The following is a 15016-nucleotide window of genomic DNA, read 5'->3' on the forward strand; positions in this document are numbered from 1 at the left end:
TCAAGGATTCCACATTCTGCCACAATTTGGTAGAGGAACCAGTAGCGGCAACATCGTTATGGAATAGTATAGTCCTGGAGGATAATGTATTGAAGTTTGCCAATGAAGACGTGGAAATTGAAACATTATGTGTATTGTTTCAAAAGTGCTCTACCCCAATGACCATTATCAATTACATTTTTGAATTGAAGAATTCAAAACTGTTATTGAAATACTTTCGGTTAAAGTGCTATCAACGCGTCGACAAGGAAGTGTGCATATATCTACCAAACTACTTATCAGATAGATATATTACAACTCTACTTAACATAACTCTGCAAGAAACAAAATTTAAAGGTTTGTTTGACTTATTGATGAATTCATTTATTTTTTTTTAAATATTTTAATCTTTAGAATGCATTTGAACATAAAAGTCCTTGTTATAAAGATTATTTTCATCAAGGGACATCGACACAAAGCGAAGATATAAACAGAGCTGAACAAAATACTGAGATGGAGTTTTCTAAGAAAAAAGTCCGAGAAATAGAAGGTATTTAGCTACAGATTAAATAAACAAGAGTCAAGAAAGTTTACCTGCATAATGTTGATTTGTATTCATTTGATGATTCTTATCATTTTTTTTTTACTTTTAGACTCCTTCCATCAACCAACTGCAACAGTGGTTGACACTGTTTTGTTCTATTGCTTCATCAAAAATGCGGTAACAAAAAGTTATATAGAGAAGGTTTTCCGAAGCTCTGGATATGTAAGAAAAGAAAAAGGAAAATACATTTGCCTTTCGCCGGACTTCACCAAAAAATTGATAGAAAGAATGGATACAGATATACTTATCCATAAAACTATTAGTGATAGCAGCATTCATTCCATTGTCAGTGAACAATGTAAGTATTTTTTTTGCTTAAATTTATAATTTGAAAAATACATTATAACTGAGAGATTTTTAAAACATATTTTTAGTCGAGTTTTGATTATCTGTTAAATAGGTAAAAGACGTTCAAAAAATGTAGTTTGGAATAAATCTAATATAAATTTTAAAATTTAAATCACATATTCTGAATCTATACGGCAAAGTATGTATGCATTAAATATTCAATAAGATTTTAGAAAGACTTCATCTTAGATATTCTAAGTAGAGTTTTAAAGATAAAATCATACCGAAAATCAAATCTCTCATTTGGAATATTTCTTTTTATGGATATCGTATTATCTTTTTAAATGGCTGACTTATTTTAGGATTTTTTTTCATACTTGCATACAGTTACGGAATGGGTACGAGAGAAATAACAAATTCATGGTAACCCGAGGGAGAAAACTATGTTCCGAGGCGGCAAATCCGCCGAGGGTAATATTTTCCAAGCGAGGGGAGCCATAAATCTGCTATTTTCCAAGTTCTCATTCTAAAACTTTTTTATTACACCAAAAAATCATAGGTGGATCTTTCTTTTGATAGATATTCTGAATATTTTTTCACATATTTTTGGCTTCGCTTTATATATATTAAAATCCTTTTCTAAATATATAATAAATATTATATATCCAATCCATATTTGAAATTAACAAATATTTCAGGAGAGAAAACACAAACGTCACTTTTGATTACTGCTCTTAATAAGATAGATTTGAAAGAATAAAAAGTCTTTACTATTAACATGTTTGGTTTCAAAGACAACAAATAAACATAATAGAAATTTTTAATATTTTTGTTTTCTTATGATTGCTTACAATAAAAATATGATGCATAGATAGATTCTGAGATAGATTGAGATTTGGGGATAAAGATACAAATAGCTTGTATATATTTAACAATGTCTAATTTGAAACGATATAATCCTGCTTATGCAATAATCTATATGGCGAGAACTCTGTCAGCATCAATATGTCAGCCAAACCTAATATCAAAAAAGCTCATTTGTTGGCCCAACGATGAATACCAATGTTGGACAAGCCTTTAAGTGCAATTTAATGGACTATTGTGAGGTCAATATATATACATTAGCATAGCATTGGCCCGATACCTATATATTGGCATCGCATTGGACCAACAAGCCAAGTCGTAAGCCCAATATTGGACTTATATTAAATTTCAGTGGGGTTTTTTGCCCACTAGTGGACACCTGTTTAGCCAATAATACATTTTCTATTTACTAGACAAAACTGCAAACATACCACCTTAGTAAACTTATATTTTACTTTTAAAAACTTGTTTATGATGTATTCAAATTATGTTACTTTAATAAACAATAAGGCATATAAATGTCAAACTTTATAAATAAGTATAATGGTTACTGAAGCGTTACCAATTTTTAGAAAGAATGAAAAATTTGTCTTTTCCATTTTGGAAAAATAAATTTCCTAATTTTTTTCTCTGTATTTGTGTTCTTAATATTTGTACTTATTAAAAACACAGAAAAAAATACACGGCATGCGGCATTTGACGCTAGATGAGCGTGCTAAAGCAGACAGTATGGCGTCTGAAAGGGGGTACGTTCCTTTAGAGAAATTTGTAAGAATGAAAATAATAAAAAGATTTTATGTTTCTTAGCTCTCCTGCCAGACACTGAGCTTGTTTTTTGGTTGAAGCAGGCAAAAACAAACAACATTATTGAAGTTAAAAAATGTCTTTTATTGAAGTAAATGCCGTAAAAGTAGTAAAACATATTTACAATACAAGAGAGGGGGTCAGGAAATGGAACTTAAATATAAAATATTACATACCTTTATCACAATATTGCACAATCTGACCCCCAACACCATAATGTCATTGTAAATGATATACGTTGTACATCGAAAAAGGGGGATCAACCAGCAGACTAATTAAGAAAACAAAAGATGGAAATAACATTGCCATGTATAGTATATATATATCTTCAGTTGGCCCCCTCCTACACATAAAAAAACTTAATATACATGAAAATAAATGTGCTACATTGCTGCCTGCTATCAAAAAAGGTTGGTAAAAGAAAATAAAACTCATAAAAGCCATAATCCGATTGCAAATTGGATCTACCCACTAAAGCAAACAGTATGGCGTTTGCAGGAGGTACGTTCCGTTAGAGAAATCTGTAAAAATGAAAATGATAAAAAGATAATGAATTACTCTCATGAAAAAAATTTTGCGAATAGAATAACAAACATAAATATGTTAACTGTAGAGAGCTACGGTATTAGTTTGGCATTATAAGACAAATTGAAAATTATTCCACAGGACAGGGTTAACCGGAAGTTGAGTGGATTATCTGATAGGAACTAAGGCACAAGATAAGTACTAGTATAATTGTTAATCGCTGTTTATTATTTGATTTATAACTTAGCCACTTCTTCTGTTGCAACCTCAGAGACCGCCTTTAGGGATCTAGATTTTTCATATCTGAGCAAAAACGATGCGCAGTGCACATCTGGAAATCGGTTTTCGGACATAAAGGCCATCCAAGAGGTTTTCCATGGTACCAAGACGTTTGTTAATCCCTCTGTTTTGGAAATAATGGTATATTATATATAGCAGTACCAACCCGGTAAATGTTCAATTCACAAATAAGAATAAACAAGCGGTGCGTTAGCAATTTTGTCTACTGAAGAAGGGACTTTTAACCCTGTCTATCTTTCATAAATAGAAATTCTATGTTGTATTGAATTTTAGCATGATGTTTTAAAATATCTCAAGCTTGTTTTCCCGACATTTGACGAAATGAAACGAGATAATGCGAATTTTAAACATCTTTCATCGGCAGATATCGGAACAAAAAGGTAACTAAATACCCAGTAGATCATGGGTAAAAATCTGTTTTTTTTTTTAAAAAGTGTCATATAGATTTATGCAGATAATCGTACATCTTTATAATAATTATTTCAATTTGTCTATAGCATGTGTTAATTTTGTTCTAAGCTGAAATTATGTAGAACTTACGTTTATAAATTGATCAATAAGAAAACGTACAATTGTAAAGAAACATTCTTATTCAATGGACTGATAGTTGTACGTAGCCTATACATTTAATATCCCTCCCGAAATAGTTCATAGGCGAAATTCTAAATCAAGCTTTTATGGAGGGGGGTATGATTGATTGTGTATGTTTTAACGTTCCTCTACAGGAATATCTTTCACTCCCGCAAAGTGATTGTGTATTATGGGGGGGTAGGGAGGATGGGTTGGGAATTAAATTGTCTGTTTAACTGTTCAGATGTCTGTCTGTCCCTCAAGTTTTTCCCAGAAGGCCAGGCTATAACTTCAAGAAACTGGAAACATACTCGATAAAAAAAGATTTCCAATGATCCTAGGATGTGTCATTGTATTGATTCAAGGCAATATTACGGCAAATTCAGGGTCACTGGAGAAAGAATTAATGTTTAGTCGCAGTCATTTATGTGTAATCGAGAATATCTGTAAGCTCATACTTGATAAAGATATTGCTTGTGACAAAAAGGTTTTTCTACGATTTTGACTCAGAGAATAGTATCATTTCAATGTAGACTATATTTGTGTTAGTTCATACTTGATACAGATTGCTTATGGTCCGCTTGTTTCAGATGATTAAAATAAGGCCATTTTAACAAACTAATTTAGGATCAATGACAGAATAGTTGTAAACTTCTTGTCAGGGTTATGGATTTGTAATCACTAAAAGTTGTTTCAGATTTATGGTTTGTCTTGACACAGAGCCGTTAAGATCAAGGTCACTGACAGAAGAAATATTTTCTTTCCCATGCTATAAATTATTAATTGAAAATCATTGGAAGCTCTTACTTGAAACAAAGATTACTTATAATTGGAGACTGTGTCATTACCCTGATCAAAGGTCTTTCAGGAAAATCAAAGTCACTGACAGAAAAAAAAAATGTTCAAGCATAACTTTGTAATTAAGATTCACTGGAGGCTCATGCTGAGAAGAAAGGTTGTTCAAAGAAGAAAGTGCAGTCACCTTGACCCAGGGTCGGTACTTCCTGTCCACAGCTCCAACGGAAGATCTACTCGTTGCTTTGCAACCAGCTCGGATCTAGTTATGACCCTTATTATGACCCTTTGTAATTATGTCTCTCGTAGGGACAATAAAATGCAACTTTTAAAGACAACAGAAAAAGCTTGATTTCTTGCGCTGCCCATTACAGTGATTTAAGGTATGTCACTCGTCATTTTTTTTTTTTGGAAAAGTTCTCGCAGATCCTTTTGCTTCAAAGCTGTTTATTAAAATTCAATTTTTATAACATATTTAAATTCAACGATGTTAATGTTTTAACATTCAACGAAAATGCTGCTCAAAAAGCTACGAAGAAGCAAGAAATATGAAGGACTATTTCTTGTGGTGGAGGATATTTAGCAGATAATTCTGCAAATCTGCACATTTATTAAATTTAATATTTTGGAACTTAAGCCTCACATACTTTTACTCGGAGAATATTTTCCGTTTTGATATTGCTAGTGATATTTAATTGATATTGCTAATGTGATATTTAATATAGTTGCCTTAATTCAAGAAATACGTCACGGAGCATTTGGCGTCGCTTTATTATGACGTCACAAGGAAAAAGCTTTCACCTTCTTTAGCCAATCAAAAACTTTGAACAATTGCAAAAATAAAGATTTTTCAAATAAGTCTTGATAAAATTTATACCATTTTTTGCCTGAAAATCTCTTATTTTGACCAATATTTCAAAATTGACATCACTGACACCCACTTTTTCTTTCATTATTTTAAAGTGACTGATCAGCACTTAAGTCGTAAAAATGCTTAATTTTAAAAAAATGTTTTATTGCTTATTTAGTTTTTCAATTCCCCAAATATTTTACTTTTTAGTGCAAAAAGGTCACATAATAATTTCCGCGCATTAATTTGGAAGATTTGTTTAGAGATAAATACTGTAAATCACTTTTTATGTAATATAAAACTTTATATTCGTAATTGCCATGTGCTCGCGAAATTTTAATCTCGCGTATAATATATTGATAAAGAATATATAGTAAATAATCACAAATCGAGAAAAGTTTGACTGCTAATCAAAGGTCAATTTAATTGTACTGAAAATAAGGTGTCGCGAAAAATTAGTGATCTACAGTATTATTCAAACTATTTATGTAATATAAAACTATATTCATTGCCATGGCTACATCTGATAAAATATGATAAAGATTAAAGTAATTTACCAAAGAGTTAAAGTTTACGTGCAAAAAGGTCAACACACACTTTTCATAAAAACTGATTTTATCACATTAGATGAGAACTTATCCAAAATACAATTCTCAAAAAATCATTCATTAAACAAATTTCACAAGTGACATACCTTAAGATAACATTTCTAACACACACTTTTCATAAAAATGGATATCAAATTTTGACGGAGTAATATTTAATTTAAGTTCTAATAGGGGGATACATGCTGTTCAAAACAATGAATATTTACATCAGCTATGATTTCATTTGAAATGACGTCAAGAAAATTACGTAAATTTAAAATTCCCCTGATTTCTACAGAAATATGTAATTACTGCGTCGATATTTTGAGTATAAATCACCGAGCACAGGTCTGCTCAGACTCAATATTTTGATATGATGTGTACAATGATAATATCAATTAAATAGGCAAATACTGTTCCTGAGCAGACCTCTTTTAATTGGCTAAAAAATTATCGGAATTTTTTCCATTCTGTCCTTTTCCGAAAACATATTGCAAAATTCGACTAGTTTGTGACGTCAAAAAACAAAATTTTTCAATAACCTAATTTGAAACTATGATATGTTTTGTTAATTTATATTTTTCATACAAATTATAGAATTCAACACATTTTAAGAATTTTTCAAAATTTAACTTTAATGGGGACAAAGATATGAAATGAACCGCATGTAGATCTTTTCATCCATTTTTTTCAAATCAGCATTGGTTATTACCTCTAAGAGAAAGAGTCTTGTGCAAAATAACTTCCCATACAGGTATTTGATTAATTCTGGGCTAAATGTGCATAAATGCATAAATTGTGTTGTGATTTTCTTGCATAACCTTGGTAGACATCTAAAAAATAAATTCTCGATACATCATATTATCTTGTCATAAAATGGATATGATATCTGGTTTTCTTAAATTTTGAAGTTAATATTAGAAGCACCTTTAGACCTTGCCTAGCAATTGACAGAAATATGGAGCAATAAAAATTCAATGTAACTTTTTAACATATCTTGCTTATTCACGCTCTTACTTCATTCATTTTTAAATTTTCAGCTTCATTTATAATAAATATCTAAAAATTCACATTTAAAAATCAATATTTTAATAGAAAAAAAAAACTGAAAAGACTTCTCAGTTTTAAACTCTAGAAAGGATACTCAGGATATAAAAGAAAGAATATATTTTATCTAAGAGTTGGGTTAAAGAGAGAGTATTGTACATTTTGTAAAACAGAAGAACACATAAAAGATTTGGATATATGTTTTCTTCTTATAATTGTGTACCATACAATAATAATATCTACTTGGGAAAAATTTTAACGTCATACGAAACAGTTCATAACACTAGGATTTTACTTTTTAAACATAAAGACTGGCATGAAAAAATGTCAAATTACGATTGGTTAAAAAAAATGCTTTTATTTAACAGAAAAATGAAACTTGTCCATTTGATAAATTTGTTACCCGCTTATCGTTCTTGATTTGTGTTTATATGACGTCACAAAGACCCATTGATGTAAACAATGCATTACATCTAGTGTAATTTTACTAAATTTTAATTAAGTTAAATGTACTTGGACACAGATTTGATGTTATTTTTTTCTGTATAATATCACGAATTATATATTTTAAAAGCATTTCACACAAAAAATAATTAAAAATCTTATTTCATTAAATAATTTTTATTATTTTTTATTAAAACTTTTAATTTTATGGCTGGTTTGATTGACACATCCTTTCACTTTCACAAATTTTAACTTTATTCTTAATCCTTAGGAAAGTGGCAATCTTGATGTGTATTATTGAGAAACATTAAAACTTAAATCCAGAAAAATAATTTTATTCAGAGCAGAAATGTTAGAAAGGAAAACTCCTTCACAAGTATCGTCATTCCGTTGTGTACAGAGTTTAGCAAATCGAGTAAACAGTGCGAAAGCAATCGCAACTTCTCGGGCCTTTCCGACAAGCGAAAAAACGACCTCGAATTTATATGGTAGACGCCATGACAACCCTCCCTTTTCACGATCTTTGAAATTAACACATGGAGACCTTTTATCTGTGGAATATGGGGTTTAACTTTATTCAATGTAATGATATTACCTAAAATATATTATAGAAGGGACTTCTTACTCAGTCTATCCTATATTTTATTAAACATGAAATGTATAATTTTTTAACATCGGGTGATGTTAATATATTCGAGGTTGTTTTTCCGATATCTAACGGAAAGACCCGAGATGGTGCGATTGAGTGCGTAAGCTCTGTTTTTGTTTGGCGTTTTGGTTCACCGGGTGCGTTGAATCGCCAAAGTCTTCTCACCACAACTGCACGGGCTGACAATATAGTGTGTGTTTGTGTTGCTTTCGCACATGTCTACACTGCATTTTCTGGATTTTAGTATTAATATTTCTCATTAATACACAACAAAAATGCCACTTTTCCTAAGGATTAAGAATTAAGTTAAAATTTGTGAAAGTGCAAGGATGTGTCAATCAACCCCGCCAAAAAGTTAAAATTTTAATAACTTTTAAATAAAGTAAGATTTTTAATTAATTTTTGTGTGAAATGTTATGAAATATATGAGTCGTAATATTATAGAAACAAGAGGCCCATGGGCCACATCGCTCACCTGAGAAGCTTTGACCATCCGTTCTTTACCAGATTTTCCCCTTGTACATATGTAATACATATTGTGACCCCACACTTCCCAACTGATCATAATTCAGATAATTTGAAATCTACACTATCATAGGATGCTTTGATATCCAATTGTAAAACTTTGATTCCCCATTATGACCCGCCCTACCCCTGGGGGTCATGATTAGAACAATTTAGATCTACACTACCCAAGGATGCTTCCACATTAGTTTCAGCTTTTCTGGCCAAATGGTTCTAGAGTAGAAGATTTTCAAAGATTTTCCTATATATTTCCCATTGTGGCCACACCCAACTCCCGGGGTTGAACAATTTAGAATCTGCGCTACCCCAGGACGCTTCCACATAACTTTCAGCTTTTCTCACCCAGTGGTTCTTGAGAAGAAAATCTTTAAAGATTTTTCGATATATTTCTATATAAACCTTTGATTCCCCATTGTGGCCCCGCCCTATCCCTGGGGATTATGATTTTAACAATTTAGAATCTACACTACCCCAGAATGCCCCCACAGAACTTTCAGCTTTTCTGGCCCAGTGGTTCCTTAGAAGAAAATCTTTAAAGATTTTTCCATTGTATTTCTATGGAGAAATTTGATTCTCCATTGTGGCTCCGCCCTTTCCCTGGAGTTTATGATTTTGACAATTTAGAATTTACACTACCCCAGGATGCTTCCACATAACTTTCAGCTTTTCTGGCCCAGTGGATCTTGAGAAGAAGATTTTCAAAAATGTTCCTATATATTTCTATGTAAAACTTGGATTTGCCATTGTGACCCCGCCCTTTCCCCGGGGGTCATGATTTAAAATTTTAGAATCTACACTACCCCACGATGCTTCCACATAACTTTCAGCTTTTCTGACCCAGTGGTTCTTGAGAATAAGATTTCTAAAGATTTTTCCTACGTATTTCTATGTAAAAAAAAATTGATTCCTAATTGTGGCCCCGTCCTATCCCTGGGGGTCATGATTTTAACAATTTAGAATCTACACTACCCCTGGATGCTTCCACATAAGTTTCAGCTTTTCTGGCCCAGTGGTTTTTGAGAAGATTTTTAATGAACTCACCCTATTTTTGTCTTTTCTTGATTATCTACCCTTGTGAGGGGACCTGGCCCTTCATTTTAACAATTTTAATTCCCCTTCACCCAAGGATGCTTTGTACCAAGTTTGGTCAAAATTGGCTTAGTGGTTCTTAAGAAGAAGTCAAACATATGGAAAGTTTACAGACGGACAGACGGACAGACAGACAGACAGACGGACGGACGGACGGACCACGGACTAAATGTGATCAAGGTGAGCTAAAAATATTAACTTCAAATCTGTGTCCAAGTACCTTTAATATAGGTCTTTTTGTGGATATAAATGTGATAATGTTTTTAGATGAGCAATCGGATTCTTAAGAACAGTAATTGCAGCCCAGAGGACCGGGCTGCTCTATACATATGGGTTTATTGTTGGTGTATGGTTATTTGGGTGGGAGAAATTATTCAGAATTAATGGTTTTCTAAACATTGAAAAGATTGCTAATTATAATGTTTTTTCCCTTTATAAATAAGGAGAAACATGTTATATTTACTTCAATAAAGTGAATCTGTAAAAATATTTATTTTTTTATAGTTAATATATAAAGTTGCTTATCATTTACTATCGAAAAAACGACAGGTCCCCTTATTTTAAAACATTGAATTTTACTTCTCGCATATAAACGTACTCTGCACAGTTCGTATTCTATATTTTATGATTAAAAAATAATACATTTTTGTCTAACTTCAATTAATATTTTATGCAGCAAATATTTACTTTAGGACCTGATCAAGTTTAAAATGGTATCGTTTTTGTTTGCTTTTTAACCGAAAATTCGCAACTATCGTCTCCATCAATTAGAAGCAAGCCTTTCCACACATATCAATGCGGTTTGATGATCAAGATTCCATTGTTTACTTTATATATTTCCCGGGCGACAATTGATGGATACAACAATGTTTTCTTGTCTCTATTTGAGATTATCGTTAATAAGGCACAGCAGCTGAAAACGAGAGCTTTTAATAGTAGGATGAACCCGATATAACCAACTGTGAAAATTGCACCCTTCTGCAATTTGAAACACGAAAACTAATGAAAACGATACATAGAAAAAGGGGGGTTTTGACGACGTCATCGTAATTTTGCTGTCACAAGAAACGTGGTTTTAAAAAAGTCTTAAAACTTGTGTATTACGAGTATCCAAATGTATACACATGCACTGCAATGTTACGGTTCTGATATTTCTATAACACTTTGGCTGAGCAACTGCAGTTTGAAAATACTCATACACTTCGTGCAAAAGATGATCAGAAAGAAATTCATGCCCCGAATACCCATTGTTTGCTGAATTAAACCCAAACACGTTTGAAAATTAATATTTTACAGTGTAACTTTCTTTTTCAAAAGCAGCCTATATACTAAGTAAGCTTGTGAAACGTAGGATCACACAGATAGAACATCGTTTAATGTCTGACTTTTTAAAATTATTTAGATAAAATGTTTTATATGAAAATGTACCAACTTTGGTAAAAATAATACGGGATGAGAAAGAGTCAGTGGGATAGGGAAAGCGAAAGACAGAATAAGGAATAATTCAAAGAGGGGAAACAAGAAAACGATAGAATCATTTCATTTTCAATAATTTATTTGCAGGTTTAGTTTCACTTTAATATTCATACACCACGGTCAATCCAATTCAGCTTTACTTACCATCCGCGTGCTACCGATCGAGTATTTAATCGACAGTGCTCATAATATGATCATGGCTTAAAATTTTTTTATTGGGAAACAAATCATATTTTTGTGTTGGAAATTTTTTCAACTGTAAAATTTAATGCTATTTAACAACGTCTATTTTTATATATTTATGGCAGGCCAAATTCACAAAAATGAGCTAAACCTAGTTTCACAATTGATAAACTATGTTTATCGACTGTAAAATAAAGTTTACAAACCGTGAACTATACTTAACGATTCGTTAAGTATAGTTTTCATCTGTGAAACTATATTTAACGGTTGTTAACTACAGTTTACGAATGCTTATCTAAGTTTATATGTCTGTAATAAAACGTTAACAATAGCTTTTGTTCATAATCATAGATTCACGATTGTAAACTATAATTTACAATCGTTAACTATAGTCAAGAATTGTAAACCGTAGATTACAATCGTGAAACTGTACTTATCAGATAATCTACGTTTTGCGATCGCAAATGATTGTTTTCGGTGTTAATTATAGTTTACGGTAGTGAAACATAGATTATCGCGTTACATGTAACTATAGTTTTACAAATGTAAAAAACAGATTAACGATGTTATCTTTAGTTTAAAGTGCGTAAACTATAGTTTACAACCGATAAACCTAGTTTATCGAGTGTGAACTATGATTACCTCATTTTTGTGAATTTGATGTGCTAAACATAGTTTCACAATTGGTAAACATGTTTTACAAACCGTGAACTATAGTTTTCAAACCGTTAACTACAGTTTACAATTCGTTAACCCTAGTTTTAATCTGTAAAACTATATTTAACGGTCGTTAACTTCAAGTCAAGTTTATATGTCTATAATAAAACGTTAACAATAGTTGTTGTTGATAAACATAGATTCACGTCTGTAAACTTTAATTTACGATTGTTAACTATAGTTAAGAGTTGTAAACCATAGATTACAATCGTGAAACTGTACTTATCAGATAATCTATTTTTTGCAATCGCAAATGATTGTTTTCGGCGTTAAGTATAGTTTACGGTTGTGAAGCATAGATTATCACGTTAACTATGGTTTACAGATGTGAAATATAGATGAATGTTCATAACTATAGTTTACAGTCCGCAAACTATAGTTTACAACCGATAAACCTAGTTTATCGACTGTGAACTATGTTTTGCTCATTTTTGTGAATTTGGCGTGCCATATATATTACTCGAGTACAGAAATTATGCTCTCTTTGGACATCGTTTTTCTTTCTCTCTTTAGATTGAAGTGTCGAAGGAAGACAATGAATTACACGGATAAAACATGCTAAAATCTTGTAAACATGCAACAGGATGTTCAAAGGCAAACACTATCTTGTTTAAAATTTATATATTTATGCATAGTTTTAGTCAAGACAATGATATTTCTTTAAAATTACGCTGCATAAGACATGAACGGCTATATATAAATTGAATGTAGCGACTGGGTCTTACTGACGTCATAAGCAAAGGGAGATAAGCCGCGCTAGTTGAAGTTCATATTCGCAGTAAAGTAACTTGGATCGACTCTGTTGCCTCCATCTTGCGTAAATATCCAAAATGTAATTCAGGCTTATTAATGTTGCTCAGTGGAACTCATTTCCGTATACAACCCCAAATACTTAGGATATTGTTTTGTATGACCTTTAATCATATGATTATGCAATATTCTACATGGCGGAGACATTTTTCAATGAGCAGGAGTCGCCCGCTTGACGCAGTGGATAGAGAATCTGCTTTAAAGGCGATAAGTAATTAAGGAGCTGTTCCTTAGGTCGCAGGTTCAAATCCCAATTTGGGACGTTGAGACAGGGTATTCATGTAATTACAGTTATTACAAAACAGACGAATAGGATTACTTGAGGCCCGTTTCAAGTAAAATATCAAATAATGAAATAGTCGTCTCAGACTCCGTGGTATCTTTTATTTCAAGCTCACTGGTATATACCATTTGACAGAGGAACGGAAATAACCCTTGTAATTGACAATACCTCGTCGATATATCAGAATGTCGAGTTGAAGTCCACAAAAAGTGTTCCTTCTTTCGATTTATAAGATTATTGTCCAATTCTGCTTCATATGGTTACAATGTACAAAATCATATCTGCTAATAATGTGGCGCAATTTATACCTATTGGCATTTTAAAATATTGTTGAAAGACAGGGTTTCCAAAAAACGCATTGACATTGTCAATCAGAAACTCAATCATTGTTTTGATGTCAACTTCAGAGTACTTCTGTGTATAATCAGAATGTTTATAACAGAATAATTTTGCAAATGACCAATGAGAAAGTAATTTACGAGTTCCAGTTGTGTTGAAAAAGCAACTGTCATTGATATCAAAATGCGTGGACTTTGTTTTATCGTTGGGAAGGGTTTTGTATTAAGTTGAAAATCATGAGCATGTTTAATAATAAGTTAACTTATTATTTATTTTATTTATCTCTTTTTTCGCGACTTTCCAGGGTTAAGCAGTGTGCATTTCATTTCTGGGTTTGTTTCTTTGTTGGTTTTTGTGGGATTTTGTTATTTAGATTACTTGCAAGGAAGGGTAATTTAAAATTAATGTACTTAAATATTAAGTAAAAATTGACATAGCCTGTTTGGGATATACATGTATAATTATAGTTTTCTCGTGTCTTTATAATAATAATAATAATATGATTTATTCAATCTCCATTAGGAAATTGTACTCAACCTGATCAGAAACCTATTCTATTTTAAGTACGTATTCCGGAGGAAGTATTGAAGTGGGATTATGATGCAAGGAAAAGGTTTGTAGAAAAGATAGGAAAAGACGCAGAAAAGATATACAGATCTAGAGGAATGATCGTTGGATGTGCAGGCGCGGGAAAAACAACTCTTCTGGAAAGGCTTCTAAATAGAGATTTAGTTGAATTACCTAAGACTGAATCAACAGTTGGACTAGACATCCATGACAGTTTATTCAAAATTTCTGAGGAAACGAACAAAATGATTGGTAATATTTAATAAATCAGCCAAAGTGTTTCTGAATTATAGGATACCATTTTTTTTAACTTGTTCTCTCCTGACAAACTGAGTAAAAGTGATCAAAATCAAAGCTTCTTTTAACATCCATATTATTTTTTTTTATCTATTTTCTTCAGATATTGTCAAAAAGTATGTTAAAATGTTTTCCTTAAAGAGACACTGTGACCCACAGTTTTATTGTCATATCTTCGCTATATACTTATAATTTTCGTCAGTCTTTCTATGTATGATACAGATATCTTTAAAGAAACACATGAATTCGACTCATTGTGTTACTAAAAATTTCCCTATCTATCTACATCAAAATTTTCTCTTTAACTGTGAGTCAGGAGAGGACAAACAATTATGCGTATAAATATAGTCTTAGGAAATTATGTAATTAATGTTTCTTCTTAAAGCACTGAGTGGAGGTGATCCCTATAAAGAGGAAAAAACCT

At 31.8% G+C, this 15016-nt stretch overlaps 1 protein-coding gene across 1 annotated transcript; it reads left to right on the top strand.

The window, feature by feature from the left end:
- The first annotated feature begins 415 nt into the window (after positions 1 to 415).
- On the top strand, positions 416 to 14564 carry LOC134233046 (uncharacterized). Its single transcript, XM_062715042.1, has 3 exons — positions 416 to 529; positions 633 to 881; positions 14293 to 14564. The coding sequence occupies exons 1-3, from the start codon at positions 493 to 495 to the stop codon at positions 14556 to 14558; spliced, it is 552 nt and encodes a 183-aa protein (XP_062571026.1). The 5' UTR covers positions 416 to 492; the 3' UTR covers positions 14559 to 14564.
- The last annotated feature ends 452 nt before the right edge of the window (positions 14565 to 15016 follow it).

This window comes from Saccostrea cucullata, unplaced genomic scaffold (assembly GCF_032062105.1).
Source record: "Saccostrea cucullata isolate Sc308-1 unplaced genomic scaffold, CSIRO_AGI_Scuc_v1 ctg554, whole genome shotgun sequence".
Classification (NCBI taxonomy): Eukaryota; Metazoa; Mollusca; class Bivalvia; order Ostreida; family Ostreidae; genus Saccostrea; species Saccostrea cuccullata.